Here is a 23,874-nt window from a genome sequence, read left to right as displayed (position 1 = left end):
TACTTTTATATGGGATTCTCAAAAGAACTGGCGAGATGTGTAACTTAACCGCACAAGAGCTAGCGCGGCCAACCACAAAAGTGCTAACAAAAATAGTAGTATTTGATGATGCTAACTGAAAATAATCTTATTTTCTCACCTTTCGAAAAAGCCACCTTGGACCTTTTAGCCTCAGGAGCTGCCATAATTGCTTTGGATATAATACTTTTTGAAAAAAGCGAACTCGTTCACTTCGCAACAGCGAAATAAGCAGGAAATGTGGGATTTAGTGGTTTACGAAGGGGATGTTTCTCTTCTGCTTTCCAAATACCTTCTGTCAACGAAGTAGTCCCCCTCTCCTTGCACCCTGAACACACTATCGCCCTCTGTGTGTTTGCCTTTGCCTCGATCGGAATCCTTATAAGGAGAGGCAGGAGAGGGAGTTTTCATTGAAAAACAAGAATATGAGTATAGTTTAACGACCGCGGGTCAGAAGGCTGCGCGATGCTGAGGAATTTTTCAAACCCCCATTCAAGAGTGAACAATAGAATTCCAATGCGGCAGAGGTGCGTGACGCATCAACGTGTCTCCCCTAGGTGGCTTGAAAAGCTCAAAGGTTGCCAAGCACTTTTCAAACCCACCCCTTCAAATATGTTAAAAAATTCACATTTCGCAGAGATTGAATCATGATAAAATGAAAAACATCCACACTTTAATTGACATGTATTACCGTTTTTATTAATCTGTATCTCTGAGCATTACACATTCAACACAATGAAAATAATTAGTGATTCGCAATTTTTGCTGCTAGTTATTCAGAGGGAGGTTTTCGGAACGAGTGTGCAGATGAAAACGTCTATATTCTTGTACACCGTATATTCTCAAAATGTCCATGGACAACACAGAAATCTAGATCGAATAAAAGGCTTTATGAAGAGGTAGAAGAATAGGGAGAGCTGGAAACCTTCGCCGCACTTCATTGTCATGAGGAAAATCACGGGACCGCGGACGAAAATAAGAGATGCAAACATCACAATAATCGTTCACTCGTCACACTTCTCTATTTCCTCCATAAGAATAACATGGAGCCCCTCATTTGGCCGAGAAGTGTGAGAGGGTGAACGAGAGTTATGCTTTTCCATATTTAAAACTTAAATGTTCTCAGTACATCAGGTGTGAATATTGACACTAATATACACAAGCTCACTCTAATTAAACTCGAAAATTTGGCACATTGACGACAACAACGCGGCTTATAACTAAAATTTCGGAACCTCGGATAAGCACATTGTTTGATCTCGAACAAACAAAATATCGGGAAAATGCTCCACTTTGTAAACGATTACTTGCTATATTTAAACCAAAATTTAAATTAAAACCACATTTCAATATTTCCGGATTTTGAAATAAACAGTTTTTCCATAACTTTATTTTATATAAGTAATTTTAAGATAATTATACTCATATCCGTTTCAATATTTCAAAGTAGAGCTCTTTTGTGTCTAGTTTCATTGTAAACTAATAATATCTTGTGCATTTACACACTTTAACCATGGCAAGTTTGGAGTTGCCATCGGAGTAATAGCTCTTTTTTGTGCTACAACAGCTTTTAATAATACTTTTTGTGCCAAACTCTATTTTTCCTGCTCTCTCTTCTTCTAAAAATTCAGATCTGCTCGCAAACTAGTGCGTTTTTACTGTTAAATACAATTTATACCTCGCTTGTATTTATAGTTATGCAGCACAACAAACTGTGATAGCGATCGGACAATGAGAAAGCAATTAATGTAAGAAGTATTTTTGATCAACGTCTGACTAATAAATGTTTTTCCTCTCCACTGCTGGAATAGTGCCGTTCCTATTTAGGCCCCTAGCACATGCACGGCAGCTGTCTTAAAAACGAGAGGTATTTTACACACTAACGCGGAGAAATCATGTGTTTTTGATGTCGTCCACACACACTCGTCGTGAGTTAATTGCTTATATGGACGTCACAGTGCTTTTCGACCAGTCTAGAGTACAAATATATTTATTAAGTGTGTGTGATTGAGATTTACATTTTTTATGGAGATAAAAGATCTTTTGAGAGCGAATCTGCGACACGTGTCGCTCTCTTTCTCTCTCTCTCTCTCTTTCTGTTGTTCAGCGCTCGCATTCGTACACAGTTAAGTAACAATAATAAATATAATAAAATTTACAGCAACAATTTCATTTGAGGATGATCAGAAGACATGCAATAAACGTGACTTTGCAACAGACAACATTGAGTAAAAGCAATCACAATTGATTGTGTATAGATGCAGCAAATTGGAAAAGCGGAATATATGAACACAATTAATTCGTATCGCATGTAACAGGAAAATTCAAAACGCACGCGCGGACACTGGATTTCTCAGAAGCGTGTGAAAATATTCAGCGGCAATCGAAGAACCTTTTCTGATATTAAATTTGAAAAAGTCTTAATTATAGCACACCGATTGAGAGAGTGATTTGAAAATTTTTAACAGGTGTCTGAATGAGCAACCCCTTCCTTTCAACGGGAATCTGAACACAATCAAATGTGTGTTTGTTTGTTTCATGAACGAGAGAGACACAAAAACGCTCAGCAAATGTATTCAAGTCACAGTTCTCAAGGTTTTCCGCCTTCTGTCTCTTGTCGATTTTTCTCAATTTGAAGATTTTAAGTCACATGCGCAAGTATAGAATTTTTAAAATTACAATCTTGATATGTTTTCACCGATATATACCATTTTTGAGTGCTCATCTTTTCAAGGTGTGTGTGTTTAAGACAATGTATTATTTTCTTTTTCACATGATAGTATTATATATTCATAGGCACATAGTGAGAGACGAACCAATAAGCAACAAACACTCAAACGCGATTGTTATTAGAGTCAACAACAACACTTGTATGCAATCACAGAGAGTATACAGACACGTAACCGAAACAGATCACTCGATATTTTATATGCACGAAGGCCCCCCAACCCACCCCTCCTTCCCCGAGAAAGAAAGAAAGAATGGAAATTAAAGCACCGACCTGGGAATCCCTGGAACAGACCTTTGCGGTTAAGTCACAAGGAGCAAGGGGAGATTGAACCGAAACAAGAGGAGACACAAACCAAGTTACTAGCAGGTACTTTGTAGTGCATAATAATCAGATATATGATAATTATTAAAATCGTAACAAATACAGATCTCTCTTATTTTAGAACAGCGTGTGTGTGAGTGAAAGTGTGAAGTTTGCTCGCTAAGACTCTTTTGTAGTTTTAAACACATACCCCCAGATTTATAATTATTACATCGTATTATTGCATTTTCCACTTGATTTTTTAATCTATGTGTGTACGCATAACCGTCCAGTGAGCCAAACCGTGTTTTTGTTGTTGTGAGATGAAAAGGCAGGACCAGCTGAATTTGATTTTAGCTGATGGTGCGGTCCTGCTCTAAGTCTTGGGAACCGCGTTCCATTTTTTCTTTCATGATATGTAGGACAGGAAGGGAAAGGAATAATTGCAACGACCACTTTTAGCGCGAAAAAAGACGAATAAATAATATAAAAATGGAATAACACGAGAGCTGAAAATGGCAATATTTTAGCGCGCGAGAACACCTTATAGTGAAACACATTCAGAGGATGAATTCGATATATAAATGTAAATATGTAATGAAAATGCCACATCCATATGTAAATATATGAATAAATAACATTCGTCCGCTTTAGCCCTGCTCGAAATAACGCGTTCGGGAAACGAAAAACAATATTCAACAATAATATATGTGAAAGTATATAAATAACAGCACACAAACCGATCTCTGTACATTAAATCAAAGATTTTCTTTTTATAAATTACGTAAATTACAAAGCATCCTCAACGGGGGGCGGGAACGCAAAAATGCGTCCTAACAAACGTCAACGGAATTAAAAAAAAATAACCGGAAATAAGTGATTGATTGACTGCGCGCTCAAAGGTCGTCCTCGAGTTTGGGAATGTCAAAAATCTCAGCGAACAAGGGCGGCAGGTGCATTTTGGTCCAGTGGTGCCGCAGCCAGCTCAGATGTTGCTGGTGTTTGATGCCCAGGTTGTGCAGTTCCAGTAGCATTTCCTGCAGCTGCTTTACTCGCTCCTGCCCGCCACTGCTACTCTGCATCGCCTGCAATGGGATTTGTTTAATATTATAGATTCCACCACAGTTTTTTAAGCACGTTCACCAGCAGATGATACCGTTAACCTACAATCTGCATGTTTTGTTCAATAATTATTAAAAATAATATGTTCTAAAATTTCATAACAAATCTAAATTACTGGAATTTTCTTCCAATCAAATGCAGATCAATTATTGTTTTGTTTAAGTTACTATTCCTACATTTTAACAATCCTTGAATTTAGAGTAAAAAACCTAACATCGACTTATTAAATCACGGGTTTTCAAGACTTCAAAAAATTTGAAATTTATTTTAAAATTTAATTCAATTTTTAATTAGGTTACATTTTTCTATGCCTCCATTATCCTCATACAACCAATCATGCAATTCTGAGCATAACAAATACAATTATCAAAACTTGACAGCTGCAGTTTCATCAAACTGTTTATCTGTTTAGAAAAGAATGGTTATATTTTCCATGAAATATATGTTAAAAGTTTCCCGTAGCTTGCAATCTCATTTTTAAATTATTTCATTTTGACTGCCATCAATATAATAAGAATCAAAGCGATGAAGACTCGAAAATTCAGCTCACCTGGCACTTGAGCGCGTCGGCCAGTTTGTCCCTGAGAGACTGGACAAGACACTTGTCCGTGATGCCGCTTCTGGACGGCGATAGCAGGACCATGGAGCAAAGGAGGGCCATTTCCGAGGCGCTCGGCGCCGCGTTCATCAACGTCTTGGAAAAGGACACTAGCGAATCGACGAATTCAACCTGAGGAAAGCAGAAAATCAGTTCGCAAAAATTACGAGCCAGAGTGAAAAAAACTCACGTCGTAAATTGTCTCGAGCTGCGATCTGGAGACGAACGAGCCGTCCGCGAAGCACAGAGTCTGCTCGCTTTGCTGGGCCAGGTTGCTCGCGCACTGACTCAGCCACACTTCCAGAAAACCGAGTTTTATCAAAATCAGCTGGTCGTCTTGATTCAGTGAGCAGAATCCTAGTAAATGAGACGAACACAATTAAAAATCTGTCAGATGCGTATAATTTGGTAATAATATATTTGAAAATATTCTGGTCCGTCAATTTAGACAATCAAAAAATATTTTCCTGCACTTACATCATGACCACGGAGGCATAAAATTTACACATAACATGGCACTTGAAAAAATGGTTGGATCTCTTAATTTAAACAACACAATAATATTTTTGGTAATTGAGAAAAATTATATTTTTTATTAAAAAGCAGCCACATTATATAACACCTATCTTATATAATGGAAGCGTGTTAATTTACATTCATAGTCTAACCAAAATCTCCACTAATTTAAAAATCTTTTTTAAAAAGAGGATCGAGTGCGTTACTTATGAAAGGGAGGGCTTGCGTGCTAAAACCTTTTAGCGTCGTCATAGTGAAGTTATTAAATAAAATCCAATCACCAAAGTTTAACCAGAACGTCTTATACTTAGTTAATAAATCGTACCTGGTATTCTTTTAGCAAACTCGACGACCTTCTGCACGCTCGGGGTGATAATGTCCGCGAGCTGCTGCCAGAGAGCTGCCCGGACACCCACCTCGCCGCACGTTGACGTTGGGCTGGACGGGTTGGAGCTGGTTTCCTGCTCCACGCTGCCTTCCACCAACGGTTTCAGGGGCTCGCTTAAAATATGCTCTTCGCTCCAGTGCAAGTGGTACGCCTGCCGAGACAAAGGTCCCAAAATTTAGTATGCTCGAAATTTTGGTGATTTTCAAATCAATATTGCCTATTTAAAACGCTATATTTTTACAGCATGGCGTCAGGCGTCATCAAGACACCAGAATTGTATTGATTATTATAATTTAATGATAATATATGTAGCACTCTTTTGTACACCTGAAGCAAAATATAACATTTTCCTAGAAAAATTCAAATTTTGAGGAAAAATTTAATATCCAATCTGAAATGAGTTTCAAATAAAACCCTATTTTGGTTCAATTTTTTTTTAAATTTGATTTTCTACTTATTGCCCAAATTCCTTTCTGTTAAACGCATCAATATTTAACTAAGTTTAAATCAGAGCCACTAAAATTATTTATAATTTATTTGTGTTGCAAAATTTTTACCTGCGTGACCGTGAGGACGAGGTCAGAGAGGGAGTCGGCGGTAAGGAGGAGCGGCGTCGGGAGCGGCGTCGGGGGCGGCGACGACGACGACGCCGCGTCCGATGAGTTGGTGCGCATCACGGCCGGCGGGCTGATGCTGCCGCTGTTGCTGCTGCTGCTCTCAGGATCGGGCTTGACGACGACGGCCAGCGGCTGGAGCGGCACCGGCGTCGTCGGCGTCGGCGTTGGCGGCGACAGCGACGACACCGCCGGTGAAGAGTCGTCGCTGCCGCTGCGCTCGCGACTCCGCTTCGGCACCCGACCGTACCGCACGGCTGCAATGACAAAAGCAACGTGAGAATTTAGACAGATGGCCATCGGCGCCGCGGGTAGTGCGACATTATTTAAATGAGGGAAGCTGATGGGGGTGTCGAGCTTCTTCTACTAAAATTCATGAGTGCAGAATTCCTAAAACTGTTGGGGACTTCTAGTAAAATGATCATGGAAAAATTATTTTTTTCGAAGAGTCAAAATTAATTTAAAATCTTCTAGGAATTTTAAAACCATTACGGTGACAAACTAAATATATATTTTTGAATTCTGATTAAAAAGGGGATTTGGGACCAAGAAAAAGGTCTGTTCCTGAGTCAGTTTTAGCTCCTTTCAATCAAAATTCATACCAGTTATCGGTCTAAGCCAAGAAAATCTGTCATAAAATAGTCCATTTTTTTGTAAAGGACATACGGTACATTTTCGGGAAACTCGCAAAATTTTACGAAAGCGAAGCATATCCTTTTGAACAAATTGTAAAAATAAGTGTACATTTAATTGCTCTCGTCGAGCCTGATCGAAAGGATACCATATTTATGGGTCTAAATCAAGGGTAAAAGTGAAAACTGATCATTTTCTTTTACACCTTTGGGTGTCACAAAAATATCATTAAACTTTTAAAATAAACATCATTTTTAAATCGAATATTCCTTTATTTAAGAGACTATGTTTGGACTGGCTGCTTCCTTAATTGTTAAACATCCCGCAATTTTAATTAATTTCAAAACATGATCATTTCTTCAGATTTGTATACATAAAAACTAAATGAAATCCATGGGGCACTTACAGTCTCTGGACATTCCAACGGCGAGACATTTCCTGAACCTACAGTATTGGCAGCGATTCCTGTTAAGTCTTATCACCAGGCATTTGCCGTCGCGCAGACAGCGATATTCAATTTGTTTCTGGATGCTCCTGCGGAAGAACCCCTGCAAAAAAAAGAGAAAATAAATAAACGACAATCTCGAGCAGCAGAGTTTGAATTTTTCCAGCAATTCCAGCGAACGAGAGCCAGTCTGCGCTACAATTATAGCCGCCAGGGGATTTGCATAATCAAATAGAGAGAGCGCGCGCAGCCTTTGCAGATGCACAATAGGCTTTAATCCAACCAGCAAATTAGCGACAATCCACGGGTATGCGTCGCTCCGGGAATTGCATCTCATGCATGCAATTTCATTCCAGCAGAGAAAATTGTTGCGAACTTTTCAGTGATGACAGTGACGCGGAAACTTTAATTGGAATCATGTTTATTTAATGCTATATTTAATCCAGACTTTTGTTGCATCAATTTTCACGACGGTTGTAAAATTAGAAACAAAAAATTGCGGGGAATTTCAGGAAATAAATGATAAAATCAATATTTCTATATCAAGCAGGACTCTAAAGAGCAAAAAACGGCTTGGAATGAACGCGAGTCATTGATTTTAATAAGCACATAGGTGTCATTGACGTTTTTATTATCAATTATATTTAATAAAAAAATTGCAGAAATATATACATCCGGAATTTCTGAATTTGAGCCTTTTCAAATAAAAATAAAGGACCACGTAACTTTTTACGGTTTGAATATTATTCACATTTCTACTACACTTTCCAAATGAGTTTTTCAAAGTTCATAAATAATAAAATTTTATTTAGCAGAACAATAAAGTATAGCCCTTTTAGATAACCTTCCCTATTGTGAAAAAAAATTAAAAATAGGAATTTTTAAAATTAATCAAAAGAAACACGCAGCCCAGTTTTTGCCTTAAATTGAAAGGTAATTTTTTAATTTAGAAACCTTTTAATTGAAATTGTTTCTGTAATCAATTTAATTTTGTGAACAAATTTATAAAAAGTTCTTCCAAGTCAGCGAGAAAGCTTAGCAATGAACACTAATTTTTTGCACATTTGATTCTTATACGAGTTAATTTTTGAGGGAAAACAAACGACTCAAGCAGAGTCGCTGCAATTAACGGTTACGTTGTGCAGCTATATGATAACTGATTTTCGGTTGCTGCCAGACTGGATGTGCACTCGCTTCCACACATAACTGTCAATACAATATATAGAGCTGACTAACGCGCTTTTTTGCCGCGGATTCGCATCTCGCGGGCTGCTGGAAAAGAGACGTATAGACGTACCTTGCATCCTTCGCACGACGTGACTCCGTAGTGGTAGCCGGACGCTTTGTCCCCGCACACCTTGCAAGGTACAAACGATTTGGCCGGACTCGAGTCTGCCGCTGCTGATAACTGTTGTTCTGCAACACACACATGCTCGCAATTAGCGTCGAGTGCATCTCTCTTTGCATTATATGCTCAATTACACAGGGAATGATGTAGTTTTGTTTGAAAATAGACGGTCAATCACAATTCCCTTGGAATTGATTGGCTTAAGATGTCAGATTACGGAAATTGCATCCAATTTTCATAATCCTTCAAACATGATTGTCAGAACTAAAAAATAGTGAGAAACGTTACTACATTCAACAGCTAAAAAGGACAATTTTTATTTATTATCTGTCTATTATGGGTCAAACCAATAAATAAATTTGAGTTTTACTTAAACATTGCGGCGTAGAAATGACATTTTTTTAATTTGGCTTTGCCTGCTGTAAGTATAGTTATTTTAAATCTTAATTTTTTTAATTTTTTCTTTTCAGCTCAATCATTGCAATGTCAAAATTTCGTTATTTATTATCTGGCTGGAGAACGTTAGTTGATATGTTCCGCCCAAAGCTCTTTCTATGACAACTGAATCTTCCTATTTCAAGAATACTGATTGTTTAAAATGGTGCAGATAGATTAAAAAATACAGCAAACGGAATAATTAATAGTACAAATAAACTGATGGTGATAAAATTTACTTTTTAACAAAACGAGCACGAAATTTTAATTATCGTAATACGGAAAAACTGATAGCAAATTGGTAAAATATAATAATTTTACACTACGTTCTGTTCTCGTTATAGATAAAAAAATTTTATCCTTCGCCACCACATAAAAAAACATTGCAATTGTTGTGCCTGATGGAGAGTATGATAAATAAAAACATTATTATATAGAACAAGGATAAAAAGTTGATCTATTTTGAAACAAAATGCAATTTTCATTCCTATAATAATCAGCTTAATATGTGATTCGTCACGTGAAATACACTGAATTTGGCTTTAAATCTTTCGTAATTAACTAAAATTTTCTGGAAACGACTGATTCGGACAGAACCGGCTATTTTTGTCTAAAAGAAAAACGTATATTTTCTTGTAGCAAAAATATGAGCAACTTACTACCGATACCATTCTTATTATATTGAATCCATTGAATTTCTGTTTAAATCTATGTTAAAAATTGTTAACTAATTTCACGCTTAAAGTCACAATTATAGAATATCGAATGACTGATTTTTTGCAATTAACGCCATTATAAGTATTTTACTACTGCTAAGAATTAGTTTAAAAATCTCCCAGGTACAAATTTAAATAGAGAAAATTATCAATTTCTTTCTCTTAAATGGATTTCATATATTACGAGAAGAGCGAACACATTGCGACTTCTTTAGCACGGTGTGCCATCTAAAAATACCAATTTTGTAATTTCAAATGAATATCGGGGTTCACTGGCCGTATGAAGAACAGAAAAACATTTCCCCGGTTTGAGAGTTTCAATCGGAGGAGTTTTTAGCGAATGATGAGCCCATCTCGACGGATGCCACAGTTCACTTCTCGAGAGTCAGGGCACTACTTTATTATTGTGTATTGGCTTCTTCTTGGTCTTCTGCTTCCTCTTCGGCACCAAAACCGGTTTTGTATTCTCGTCAGAGAGTCGGTACACAAGCGGGGCCGTTCAAACGCACGCAACACATATGTATGTATACATAATGCATGTGCGTCCACGAATATGTATGTTTAGGGCGAAATCATCTGCTGTATACAATTCGTGCGCCTCTCGAGACAACGCGAAATCGTATTCGGCGAGAGTTGGCCATTTAAATCCCTTCGGCTGCTGAATGCTATTTGCGCTGCGATCAGTGACTTCGCCTCTCTCTCTCTCTCTCTCTCTCTCTCTCTCTCTCTCTCTCTCTCTCTCTTTCTCTCATTAAATCTCTTCTCGCGCTCGCTCTAGCTCATGTAAATTTCGGATTCAGGCGAAAGCTTCGGCTAATTTACACAGCAGTGATGTCGCGTATAAATTCTTCAAATTTTAATTTTTTCCCCTTAAAGATGGTAAAATATAAGGAACAATATCCATTTTTTTTAAATGAGTAATAATTATTGAAGATCATCGCTCTCTCATAAAATCAGGATATTTCATTTATAGGACCATTTGTAATTGGCAAAATGGGGTTGAAATTACGGTCAACTATGTCAACTGAACTGCCTCCGATTGTGCATTTATCGAGAAATGTCTTTGACCTTGGTGGAATATCGTGATTCGCGCATGAATAGAGCTTTTCCTTCTCCTCCTCCTCCTCCTCATTTTCTCTCTTTAACTGCGCGCGGTGTGTCGTTCACAGAGCATTTGCATTATTTGTTTTCACCGCTTGTATATTTATAGCATGTAACTGTAATGATTGTTATTGATTTATGCCCGCGCTCCATAGCTTTCCGCCAACAAAGATTGAATATTTATTTTTGAAATCAGCCGCATTGGCGGTTGCGAGAGATAGAGAGAGCGAATCGTGTTTGCCACAGTGATTAAGCCGCTTATTTTAGGATCAGAAATCACTTGCTTTAATGGAAAATGGAAATCATAGTGCTTTAAACAACACAGAATGATCAAAATTTTTACTAATACTGAATTTTTTGGGGGAATTAGGTGAGAATCTGTTCGGTAAAATTACACTTTTAATCCTTTAGCTCTATGATGCATTGAAAGAGCTATACTAACTATTTACCAGAGTAATTATTGTTGTATTATTAAAGATGCTTTATTTGTGACGACAGAAAGGGTGCAGATCTCTATGCTCGAATAACAATATTCCATATTTGACTTTGATCTTTTATTTGATTTGAATGATGTCACGAGAGATGATTCACCAAATCAGATTTTAAATATTAAGATCAAAAATTAATATAATGCATCTTAGCTGATTTTCAATTGACTGAGTTGACTAGATTAAATACAATTAATAGTAATTAATTTAACTTTTTGATATAATATTATGATGTTTACGAAAAATTTATACATAAATATTGTTTGAATAAGGTTTTAATTTTATTTTTGATATACATACGTCCCCAATAATAGATAAAAACTATAGAAAATAATAAAGGAAAATAAATAAAAAAATAAAATCAATATAAAAAACATAAAATAAATTTTTTTTCTTATAAATTGACAAATGTTTGCTCTTTTTATCTTTGTACAAAATATATATTAAACTTTTAAAATTATCTACAAATATTTTAAATGTTAAAATATACAAAAATAATTTGTTTAATCAATATTATTTAAAGATAATTATTTAAGTTTGCCATAAATTTTAATTCTGGTAATAGACACTAAATTTTAATATTTTGTTGCTGAAAGCATCTTCCTTTCGAGGCCGATCACAGTAAGTAAAGTGATGTTTTGTTTCGGTTTCCCTGTCGTTGAAAAAAGGTTATTGTGCCAAACACGTTGATTAGTTTAATTAGTCAGCTGAAAAAAAGCTTCACATCCCCTTTCCAAATCCAATTAATACATTTCCGAGGCTATTCCTCAAGATTTTAAATTTAAACTGATAGGATCTAAGTTTCCCTGACTGAACACAAATTCATCCTGCCGATAGTGATTTTTGTGGCAGACGATTTGCAATACCTGTGTTGTTGGGCTTGGCAGGGCTGGGGGCGGTGGGGGTCGTGCTGGACACGAGCTTGAGCGAGTGCTCGGCGAGCAGCTGTCCGACGACCGTGGACGAGGAGACGGCCGAGCTGGACGGTGACTCGGGCGAGGGCTGTTGGTCGAAGAAGGCGAGCCCGCCGAAGTCCGCGCTCGTGTCAAAGGTCACCAGGGTGGTGTGGTGCTCCGCGTCCTGCGAGCCATCGATCTGCAGCTGCTGCTCCCTGGCAAGTTGGTGGAACGCGTTCATTTCGCTGTTTTGGATTTTTCGTCGTCAGGGACTCGGGAAGACCCTGCTGGTGCACGCGGCCCTCATCACCGGGCAACACTCAACTCACTCACTGCCTTGTGGCGCGCGCACCGCACCGGCCAGACAATCCCGTTGCTTCCCTTCCACGCCAACCTGCCAAGCCAGCCAGCCAGCTCTTTAGCTAGCTCTGCCAGGGTCAATGGCCCCTTCCTGCCTGCCTGCCTGCTTACTCGCCTCTTGCCTGCCGATGGATCTCTCTCTCTCTCTCACTCGCGAGCGCGAAGAGAGAAAGAGAGACGCAAGCTGGAGAAGCGCCACGATCAATCCCCCCGCAATTTTCATTTGTCCCTGCTCTTCTTTATTGTTGTTTTTGTAATACTGTTGATTTGCAACTTTGTATTTTGGACTGATTTCTTCTCACGTTCCATTGAAACAGAAAAATTACGCCATGCAGTCTGACCTTTGCGCAATCGTTGATTAGCCTGGAAATTAGCTTTCACTTTGGACATTTGAAACTTCCTCTGTTTCCTGAAGAATGCGACCATTATTGACCCTGAGCAAATCAAATAATTATTCATCACTCTTACTCCTCTTGAGGATAATTTTAGGTAGGGTATGAGTGAAATTTCTGAGAAAATTTTGAACAAGATGAAAAGGACCTGTGCGAATTAAGTTAACACGGTTGAGTATGTGGTCTTTCATATTATTTGAAAGTCACACAGGTCAGGATTGAGTCCCAAATCACAGCGGAAGTGCCTAAAAATAGGAAGTATACGGTGGCGCCATCTGTTTTGCGGCTTTCGCAATTGGTGAATTTATTATGAAAGGTGGCCAGATATGGGCGTTGAAATTTGTGTCCGCATGTCAAATCCAAGATGCCGTTGAAATGAGGCAAACTTTGAGCTCTTTTGCTTTCTATATGAGTTTCGCGAGTGTGTTTTCCGATCAGATCGGCGAAATTACATAATTCATGTAATGCAAATTACATGCGAATCTGGCCCCAGGTGACTGTCGTATTTTTATTAGACTTAAAAAAGTTTAAAGAAACATGATTAAATTTGGTAGTAAAAATATCTAACATCCACGCCCAAGGAGCTTTCAGTTAAAGACAGTAGAATAATTGCTTTATCATTTCACGAACGTAAGTCGACGAGAGCAGACAATCAGTGATGGCACTTCGCGCCTCTCCTTTTTCGCTCAATCTCTTTCTTCTCTCTCTCTCTCTCTCTCTCTCTCTCTCTCTCTCTCTCTCTCTCTCTCTCTCTCTCTCTCTCTCACACACACACACACACACACACACACACACACACACACACACACACACACACACACACACACACACATATTGCTGTAGTTCTACCGCACCTTGTTGTTTTTCACAATCTCGCGCGCTTAATATCGCAGGATATTCGTCCGCGTCAACCGAGCTTTTTGCATATAACTCCAGCTTCTTTCCGCCGCAACTTTTGCCAAACCAACGCAGGCTATCGATTTTCAACCGCGAACGTTAATTTCGGAGAGGAATGACTTTCTTTCTTTCATCCTCTCTCGTTGTCACACTGAAAAAACCGCCTTTATATCTCCGGATGCAAAAACACGTGAGCGAATGGAAATGAACTCACAGCCGCATTTTCCGACCGCTCAAGCTCTTCCTTCGCGTTTTTTCTTTTTGCTCTAATGAGAGTCGGTAGCGCGGGCACCCCTTTTCCTCCCGATTTTCCCTTAATTTCTCGTTCGCGTGACGCCCAGTCACAGCCAAACGAAAACGGCGCAGCGCCGGGCGTATGAACAAAAAACCTGAATCATAACAGTTCTCGTGGAGGGAAAGGGAGAGACCGCAGCCAATTAAGTGTAATATAGTTAACACCGCACTGCAAAGTAAGCTCTTCTCGAGGAACTGCTTTATTGTAGAGCTTTGCTAACAATAAGCTGGCCCAACACTTGGATCATTGTGATATTTTTCTCAGGAAAGGATTTGATTAATATACTGTAAATACTTGGGCATTCTTCAGGATTAATTAGGTGGATTTTATTTACAATTTATGATTAAAAACTAAGAAAGTATATATTACATTTTGCTCTAAATTAAATTATAATTTCAGTTCAAATAAAACTGTTCATTTATTTTTCAGCATTTGATTGACACCCATTATTTTAAACGTATTAATTGAAAAAAGTTTTCTAGCCTTAAATTTCATTCAAAAGTTAAGTTTGTCTTTGAAAAGAACTGTAGGAAATCATGGAGCTTCCACGAGTTAAAGAGAAGTGACGGAATAACCACACGGTGTTCAAATTCAAGGCTACTTTGCTGGCCCACTTTGATCTTTGATTTTGACTGAGTCACTTAGTCAGTCGGTCAATTTGTCACCTCGCGTGGAGTTAGCAATGGGTGGAATCGCGGCTGAGCGCGCGCGTGTGTGTGTATGTGATGTGTGCTTATGTTTATTCGCCTTCGCATCAGTCAATAACTCCTGCACTATTTACAGCGTTGCCGCGTCCGCCGCTCCCTATCCGCGAGTGCGTGTGTGTAAGTGTGCAATTATCAAAAAAGCCGCTCTTTCTCTCCACTCGCTCACTCATTCCATTCACGATCCACGTGTGTCATTCGCTATTATCACTCTCGACTCTCGATATCTGAAAAAACGGTCCATTAAACTTTTTTTGTATACGGGGATTTGCATTTTTCTTTTAATTTGCTCTTTCAACAATGAGGGTGGAAAAAATTCAGTCATTTTACAGATTTTTAGGAAATATTAACTGACGAAGATGATTTTCAGGGAAAATATGTTTCAAAAATTCTATTGAACCAATTATTAAGTTTTATTGTTGACTTATTCAGAGCTGGGGAAGTAAGAAGATTAAGATTTTTTGTGGAAAATTATTTAAATTTGCCAATCAAACGAAGGGAATTTGAGCTTATTAGTAAAATCTAGCTCGGAAAAATCAGTTAACAATAGCTCATATACACGTCTAAAAGAGTTATCTTTTTGCCAAAATAGATCATTTTTTAAGCTCCCAATTCTAGGAATAACCATGCAGCCGTTTAAACCGAATTAAATCCCGTCTAAAAGCATCTTCGCAGAAAGGTTTCCTAAATTGACAAAGAAGCTATACTAAAAGCTTATGATATGGGAAAAAAGATGAAGGTAAAGAAAACATAATATACCATGTAAATATATTGATTCGCTGTCACCGTGGATCATAGTGTTTAGTTTGTAAAATGTCAGTAAATAATCCAAGAAAATTCTTTATCTGCTACCGTAAATGAAAATTATATGCACAAAAAATTTTTACTGAGAATAGATCAAACTTCTTCAGTATCTTTATTTGCTGTTGCCTACAGTCCCGTTATAATTGTAAGCAAACAACACATGCCTTCTTTTACGAAACTGGATAAATTTAATAACCGCATGCACAAACGCGACTTCGATATCGGCATTTTATTTCGCAGTCTGGAGCGATACATATACATTTCGTCTATTATTTTGATGAAACATATTGATTTCCTTTAAACACGCATCTCGCGAGAGCAGTGGCGGCAGCGGCGGCGGCAGCGACGGCAAATCCCCGAGCTGCAGGAAAAGCAAGCAGCGCGCGCGAGTGGGATGACGACGTCGGCGACGAGATCGCTCAATCCCTGCTGAGCAATTTCCTCCGCTGCTTTTTCCTACTTTTCCCCGAGCACACCATAGCTTTACTTTAAAGCAGAGCACTTAATGGGCTTGCTGAAGAAAAAGAGCGGGCACAGATTAATCGGCACACAGAAAGGACTCTTTGAAGAAGAATTGAATCAAATTGAAGACAGCCAATGCTATACCAATTCTTTCGTATCTATTTACCCTATTTACAAGCGGAAATGCAGGCAAGATCAATTGGTATGTTTGAATCCGGTGTTGAGAACTGTAGCCGTACTAAACATAAAGGTGTTTTCCTTACATGCAATACAATATAATGTGACAAAAAATGATCAAACTGTCACGATCAGAAATCCTTTTACCGAAATATAATTTGTAATATGAGCCTCAAATATTATTTGAGGATCATCAGAAGCAGTTTCATTTCTTCTTTCACAACCGTAGTTTTGGTTAGAAAATGGGTTGGATTTTCGTATAGTTTATCCGACCTAGTTTTCTTATTGTTAGAAGCCATCAACTCCAAATAAAATGTTGCCATTTTTTACTGGTGCAAATTTACAATATTTATTTGTAACTTGCATTTCGTTTACCAGCCTGTTGGCTCGCATTGTTAAGGCACTCTCAGGAGTGTCAAAGCAATGGGAGGTATTTGAGCAGTTCGGAGATCTAATACTGGCTACCCAATGTCAGAGATGGCAAAAAGTGGTTAGTTTAGTGACTCGAAATGCTCAAATTGCTCGCTACTTGCTGGTTTGCACCTTTCAAGCATGAAGCATTGGCTTCACGGGACGAATGTCTAGCGTTTCAATGCAGTCCTCGGCGCGGAGGCAAGTGGCCCTTGAGTGGGCTGGGTCCCTGTGCGGCCTGGTGCGCCCATAATATCCGTTCGCGGTGCTATTGGGACCCGGGTTTCAGCATTCGTGCTAGTGCAGTGCGCGCCCTTCCCGGTCCGAGGACAGGGATAAAAAGAGCAAAACAAGAAAAAATTTGTGATTTTAAAACTTTTTCTGATATTTTTTAGCTAGAATTTAGATTTATAATTTTGTAAAATTACTCCATTTTTAGTGTGTGTTTTGAGACAATAAGCCCCTAAAAAGTAGCTCTGATATGGTCTATATCTAAAACAATAAACTAGTTGAACTTGAATTCAGACCAAATCAACTTTGTGTAGAGTGTGGAAATTGAAAATTTCTTAAATTTAAAACTAAATTACATGTTGCTCTCATTCCTTTAACATACTACGTAGTTTAAAAATTTCATCTTTGTTTGCTCAGATTTCGCTGAGACCATTTTACATATTAAGAGGAAGGAAATGTCTGAATTTTTCTTGGCAAAGTTACTCACCGGAGTTAAAATATTGCCCCTAAACTCCATAGAAAAGTTTAATGTTTTCTCACATTTCGACACTTTGTCTAACTTTTTTTATTAGAAACAGTATAAGTATAAAAACATCTAAATTTGCCACCAAAACCGTCTAGAAACTGCTAATAGCAAATTTCGGCCATCCATCAGGCAGAGTAAATCATCTTGAAATCAAACCAAGTATGCATGAATGGCATCTGTTCAAGTTTATTTGTATGCTCATCGGAGCGGATGGAAGAAGCGACGAGAGGGAAAGCTCACGTGCAAGGGGAAAAGCGCGAAAGTCTCGTGTCCCGGTCCGCTTTTCTTAAATTCACAATGAAGAGAAGAGAGCAGACCGTCTTGTCGCCTGCTTTTTTATTCCGCACCCTCTCTTCGCCCTCGCCCCCTCCCGCACACCTTAATATTGTACCAGGCGAGCGACAGAAAGAAAGAGAAAAAGAAAAGCGGTGCGAGAGTGCATCTGTTTTCGCGCGCTGTGTAACCAAAAGGAGTAGAGCAGAAAAGCAAGCTCGCTCGTCTCCAAGAGGAAGAAGAGTCGCTTGCTGACAGGTACAGTACGAACACACGCGCGCGGCCCAAATCGATAAAGAATAACAACGAGCCGGCGTGTGTGAGTGTGCGAATGGCGCAAAGCTACTAGGGCTCTTCTTGCCCGCGCGTCTCCAAGTCCCAAACGAGCTTTCGCTGCATAATTTTTACACTTCTTCGCACTCGGTAAGGATTCTTTGATCCTGAAAATTGTGCATTCATCCTCGAGAGATTTTCTAGTAGAAAAACCAACCAGCAACAATGCAAAATATTTTGCTTCTCTTCAATTTTCGTAAAATAGATCAATATTAAAGAGCGTCTGGTGTGCTACTTCTTATTCGTTCGTAGACTTTTTGCAGTCATAAATTCATCTGTATTCCTGTTTGCCTAATGCAGATATATATTTAATGTTTCTATGTTGATGATTATGTAATAATAATTACTTTATGAACGATGATGGTTTAGTATTTTCCTATTCATTATTTAATCAAGAATTTCTTTGAAATTGGTAAAAAATAGAAATAGTTGATGGCGAAGAAGTAAAATATTTACGTAGCTTGACTAAAAATAAGGAAATGACGGAAATGAAAAATTTTGAAAACAAAATTATCTCGCACGTTCTTGTACTGGAGAGCACATAGCTTCAACCCCTCCTTCATAAGCATATTTGCTTAACCCAGCGTCAAAAAATACACTGTAGTGCAAGCTGCAAGAAATGTAAAAACACGCGTTAAAAACGATTGAAGGCCAAAAAATCAACCCTTGATTTCAAGCTCTTTTTCAATTAGTTGAAATTCAATAGTTTCAATATTAATATTGTTGCATATTATGTAACATTTAAAGCGATATTTTTCAGAAAATTCCGGCCAAAAATCGTACCTTTAAATCATGGTTTGCTCACAAACGAAAAAACAATTGAAAGGAAAGAAATTTAGCTATGGGTTTGAAGACCAAATTCGAGATTGAAAATGTTTAAGTTTTTGTAAAGTGTATCCTGTCTGGAAGTGGATGAAAGTGGAGAAAATGAAGATGCAAGCTTACCAAGCGAGCCGCGAGCTACAAGTGCTCCTGGTGAATTAGCTTCCAGCGGGCTGGACGGCTCCGAACTGCAAGTGGACGACGACAGCTCGAGGCGCACACTCAGCGGCTCCAACTTGATCCTGAAAATCGCATTGTAAAAAAATTACTAGTATCCCGTATATATCGGTAGATAATGGGTGAAAAACGTCCTTTCAAATAGAAAAAAGTCAATATTTTAACCAGAACTGGAAGCAATCAGCGTTATCCCCATTGTGCGTTTACACGAGAAATATAATTTAATTGTAAATGTATTTTCTAAAACTTAAAAGCATCAAACAATGTGATTAAACTATTTCATTTGACAATTTTCTATGAGCAAATATAAATTCTGCTGACTTAATTGAATTCATTTTACAATCTGAAATCATGCTATTTGTGAATACTTTTTTCTGGCTCTCTTATCAAGTTCCTAAATAGTTTTGAAATAAGTGCTAATTTTATAATCATTTTGCTAAAAACAGGTTAAGGAAAGAAAGCTCTATCGCTCCCACTACGGAAATAATATGTATAAATTGTTCTTGCTGATACAATTCAGGCTTGTCCAGTGACAAAACAAATAAGGAACTCAATTTCAGCTCTGTTGGGTCGTAAAAATCGTACGCCTTTCTCAAATATAATTTCTTTTCGTTCTTCATTTCTGAGAATAAACTATTAGCACGTGACCAACTCTCAGCACCGAAGTTCGGCCATAGAAAATCATCGATAACGCTGGGCCATTTGTTATATGCACGTCAAGAAACTTGCCAAGCAAATGATTTCCTTTTCCTTCAACAAATGTGCGAGTCAGAGAGTGGCCCCCTTGGGACTTTGCACAAACTCGGAGCGCGTGCAATAAATATTTGTTTGCTCGTCGTTTCTTTTCACGTGTGGTTTGTCTCCACGCGCATCAAACTGGCTGCCACTCGCCTCGCCTGCGTACCGTTATACACCTGTGTGTGTACCACTATATACACGTGCAACAGTACAACGCAGCCTCGAAACGCACACGTATGCACACACAAAGCATGCAGACTGGAATCTACCTTTCCCGTGCATTCATCCCCCATTTCGAACTAATTACGGGGTGCATCCCCGTTTCAAACGCTGTACTACGTGGCGTGGCTTTTGTGCGCGCTGATAAAAGGCTCTCTCGTTGCCTCGCACCGACAGACCGGTGCACACAAAAGTAATCAATCCGGCCTGCCGCACTCCAAAGCGCATTTTATCGATTGGCCTGCACATGTTGCAGTTTTAAGCACTTTGCACGAGAGTGGTTTATGCTCGGTATTTATAGAAAAGCGTAAAAGCACTGAGCGTATTTTTAATTTAACTTTAAATCTCTTAAACACCTTCAAGTCAATCCAAACCTATCAGCTTTGTTTGCTTTTATTGCAAATCAGCAAATCGTCACTTACGAACTAAGGAAAATATTATTTCATTTGAATCGTTTAATAGTATGTGCAAAACCTCAGATGTTCAAAGCAATATCAGTCACAAAAATGTCATTATGTTCTTGATTTAGGTATTTAAAACTTTTTGAGATTTTACTCATTTTGGAATTTCTAATGCTTTTTGTAACATTTTTGTTTGGATAAGTTATGCTACAAACGATGCACTAATAAACACAAATATCGACAGATAAAAGTCAGACTGTTTTCCCTTAAAATCCAATCTTAAAAATTCACCTAATTTGTTTACAAAAATCTTCTCCAGTTTGGTTGATTTTGGCTTAATTTAAAATGTAGCAAAAATATTTATCCCCGAATGACAGAGTATCGTCATAAATTCTTCTTTCAAAACTAAATTAATATTTTGTATTTTAGAGGAAAAGTGAAAATTCATTCATTCTTTCAATCTAATTATATAGCCTGGCTTTCGGATAACACCGAGTGATTGTAACTATGAGAATGATAATTAATTAAAAAAACATCATATCAAATACCTCACAAACCGATGGTAAGTATAAGAAGATTGTAACCAAAGATCACCTGTAATTTTTTCAAGTGAATTTGAGTTGTTTTGAACACTGGATACGAAGTTTGTGCGCTGAAAAAGGAGCGAGCGCACTTTATTATTTTGTTTCTAAAGAAAGAGTTTTCCCAGCAATGATGCATAATATGTGAATCAACTTCTTGAAAAAAGGTCGTGAGCTGTAAATTTTTAAGAAAATGTTTTAACTTTGTATTGCAGCTGCCCTGTTTGCTTTATTGCTCGTTGTAAAGTCTAATTGTAGCGACCGCAAACTCCATCACCGCTCACTAAACCAATAATTGCTTCACATAAATCGTACACTAGCTTGAAGGGCAAACAATTGGGTTCAAATTAAAATTAACATGCTCATCTAAGATAAAATCAGTTACAAAAATCACCTGCATTTTTCTGTCATAATCTTTAAAATTTCAGAAATCATTATTTGTATTTTATATCACATGATTTGTCAGTAATTGCAATTGACAGAGCCTGAAAAATGCTATTTTATTTTAAATTTGAAATTAACGTTGCAGATGATGATTTAAAAAGGAAGGTAAAAAATTCCAAATTGTGTCATGCGGCTCTTCGATAAAGAGTCTCAAAATCAACAGAGAGCGCCTGCTCAAAAGGCAAGGCGGCAACCCGCCCGTCATTCTGGCCATGCAGGTTGCCTACCCAACCGTTTTCACCTCGGCGCAATCAATTAATTCGCTTCTCGCTAATTAGCAGCCTTTGTTCCCTGTCGGAGTCAGCGAAATTTGCAAAATCGCGTCTAACGCTCGAGTGGCTGTTTAATTCGAGTGCCGAGTAAAATCGCTCGTCGCGCGGGTGCCCCGGTTATTGATTGGGCCGCCCGTAAACACAACACACCAAACGTGTGTGTGTGTGTGAAGTGAGAGGATGTACATGTGCATGTACGAGAAGACGATTGCGAGCGCGCCGCGCGATATGACGGGGGTTGGGCGGGCGGAAAGCGGCAAGACGGTGCACACACACACATAACGCTGGAAAGGGGGAGGATGCGCGCCGCGGATCAATTTGACGCGTGCCGCCGAGCGCCATGCTGCTCCTTTTTTGCACTCCCGAATTCATCCCAACCAACCAACCAGCACAGGCTGATTGATGAATTCATTGATTTTTTTTCTCAGATGCTTAATTTAATCTCATTTTAAGCGAATTTTCAGAACACGATATCTTTACTGAAGAACAGTTGATTTAAAAGGTTAATTTTTAGGGGATTTGAATTTTTAGAGCTTAATAGTGTCTAAAACCTTCGATACCAGGAAAATCTACTCATTTATTGTTGTTTATTTTTAATATTCAGTCCAGGAGGGGGTTACATCAGAACAATTTTGATTTTTTAATATTGCGAATCGAATGTCTATCCACTCTACAAAATCTACAATAAAGACCGCAATAGTTTCCTTATCTTTAAACAAAAATTAAGATTTTAAGACACTATCCTTGCTCCAAAAGACATGATATTTTATAAAAAAAAAAAACACCCTTATATCAATTAAAAAACACTTAATATGGAATATATTGCGGTAATTTTAATTTAGCGTCTTTAATATTTGAATTTTTTAAAGCCAGTCTTGTGGTTAAAATATTCGTTATCAAAGATATAAATAGTGACATTTAAGATTTTTCCGGGCCACTTAATATTCTTAAAAAATAGTTATTTCGTCCGTTTTTGCAATGTTTCTTATTAGATTTTGTCAGATTCTATAAATTTGGATTGTTTCGAATTACTTGATTGTAAATAAAAAACCAAACAATGTAGGGTAAAAAAACTTTGATTTAACGGCCTAAATTTTGTTCCAAAACAAAGAAAAAAAATGACAGCTCTGTTGAAAAGAAAATCAAGATTTCAAATCAATTCCTGTAAGGTTTTGCTCTTATTTTGTCCAGGTTGATTATTTTGGCCTAAAAGAATCAATCTACTGTCGGTATTGGTCAAATTAAATCGTTTTAGTCGACTTTAAGACGTTTAAACACAAAGTAAATCTAATTAAGTTTCTCAGTCTGCTGGGAGATTAATAAACAATCCGAAATATTTTGATTGTTTCGAAATAAATATGGCGTATTTTGAATAGTATCTGCCATTTTTATTGCTCTAGAGGTTTCTGAATATCTGTCGATTTTTTTAAGATACACTGCTTCTGGATTGTGTCTTCGATTTCATGGAAGGGTCACATTTATGCAGTCCAAAGAGCGGAATAACGATTTAAGCTCTCGAGAGCCACGATATTATAACATTTTGAAAGGTTTTGCTGTCAACAAATGTACAATCGGTAAAAATGCAAAGTGTGTGGATCAAATCCGGGCAGTAAAAGAAGGTGGCGATATAAAAAATGCAGTACCCGTTAAAGCTACCCCCGGTAACGGGGAGGGGACGGCGGAGGTTGTGCGTCCGATAAATCAGACGTCAGGTGCCGATAAATGCGGCGGCGAGTGTAAGGAAAAAAGACGGAAAGAAGAAAGGTGCCGTTTCATACTCACTTGGCGAACGTGGGGCTGGCGGGGGTGGACGGGGGGCTCGGCGAGGGGTTGGACGAGGAGCTGACCTGCACCTCGCCACCCTTGACCACCTCCATGTGCTTCTCGCAGAGACGTCTCAGGTGCTCAGGGTGCCCAGGACGGCCGCGGCATTCGCCCGACGCACTCTTTCGCGCCGCCTCGCCTCACTCTCGTCCGCTCGCTCGCGCACACACATACACACATAC

The 23,874-nt window shown here is 38.4% G+C and overlaps 1 protein-coding gene across 2 annotated transcripts; it reads right to left on the bottom strand.

Annotated features, from left to right (window-relative positions):
• Positions 1-690: 690 nt before the first annotated feature.
• Eip78C (Ecdysone-induced protein 78C) lies at positions 691-23,874 on the bottom strand. Of its 2 annotated transcripts, XM_065493478.1 has the most exons (9): positions 23,651-23,874; positions 19,160-19,278; positions 8,663-8,781; positions 7,327-7,468; positions 6,231-6,544; positions 5,611-5,824; positions 4,960-5,126; positions 4,722-4,901; positions 691-4,134 (listed from the first exon to the last, which is right to left on the bottom strand). In XM_065493478.1, the coding sequence occupies exons 1-9, from the start codon at positions 23,743-23,745 to the stop codon at positions 3,946-3,948; spliced, it is 1,539 nt and encodes a 512-aa protein (XP_065349550.1). In that variant the 5' UTR covers positions 23,746-23,874; the 3' UTR covers positions 691-3,945. The 2 variants fall into 2 exon arrangements, with proteins under 2 accessions (XP_065349550.1, XP_065349549.1); XM_065493477.1 differs by lacking the exons at positions 19,160-19,278; positions 23,651-23,874 and adding an exon at positions 12,320-12,707.

The sequence above is a fragment of the Cloeon dipterum genome, chromosome X, assembly GCF_949628265.1.
Source record: "Cloeon dipterum chromosome X, ieCloDipt1.1, whole genome shotgun sequence".
In the NCBI taxonomy this organism is placed as follows: domain Eukaryota; kingdom Metazoa; phylum Arthropoda; class Insecta; order Ephemeroptera; family Baetidae; genus Cloeon; species Cloeon dipterum.
Note: the sequence above shows the minus strand (reverse complement) of the source record. Positions and strands in the feature narration are given on the sequence as shown.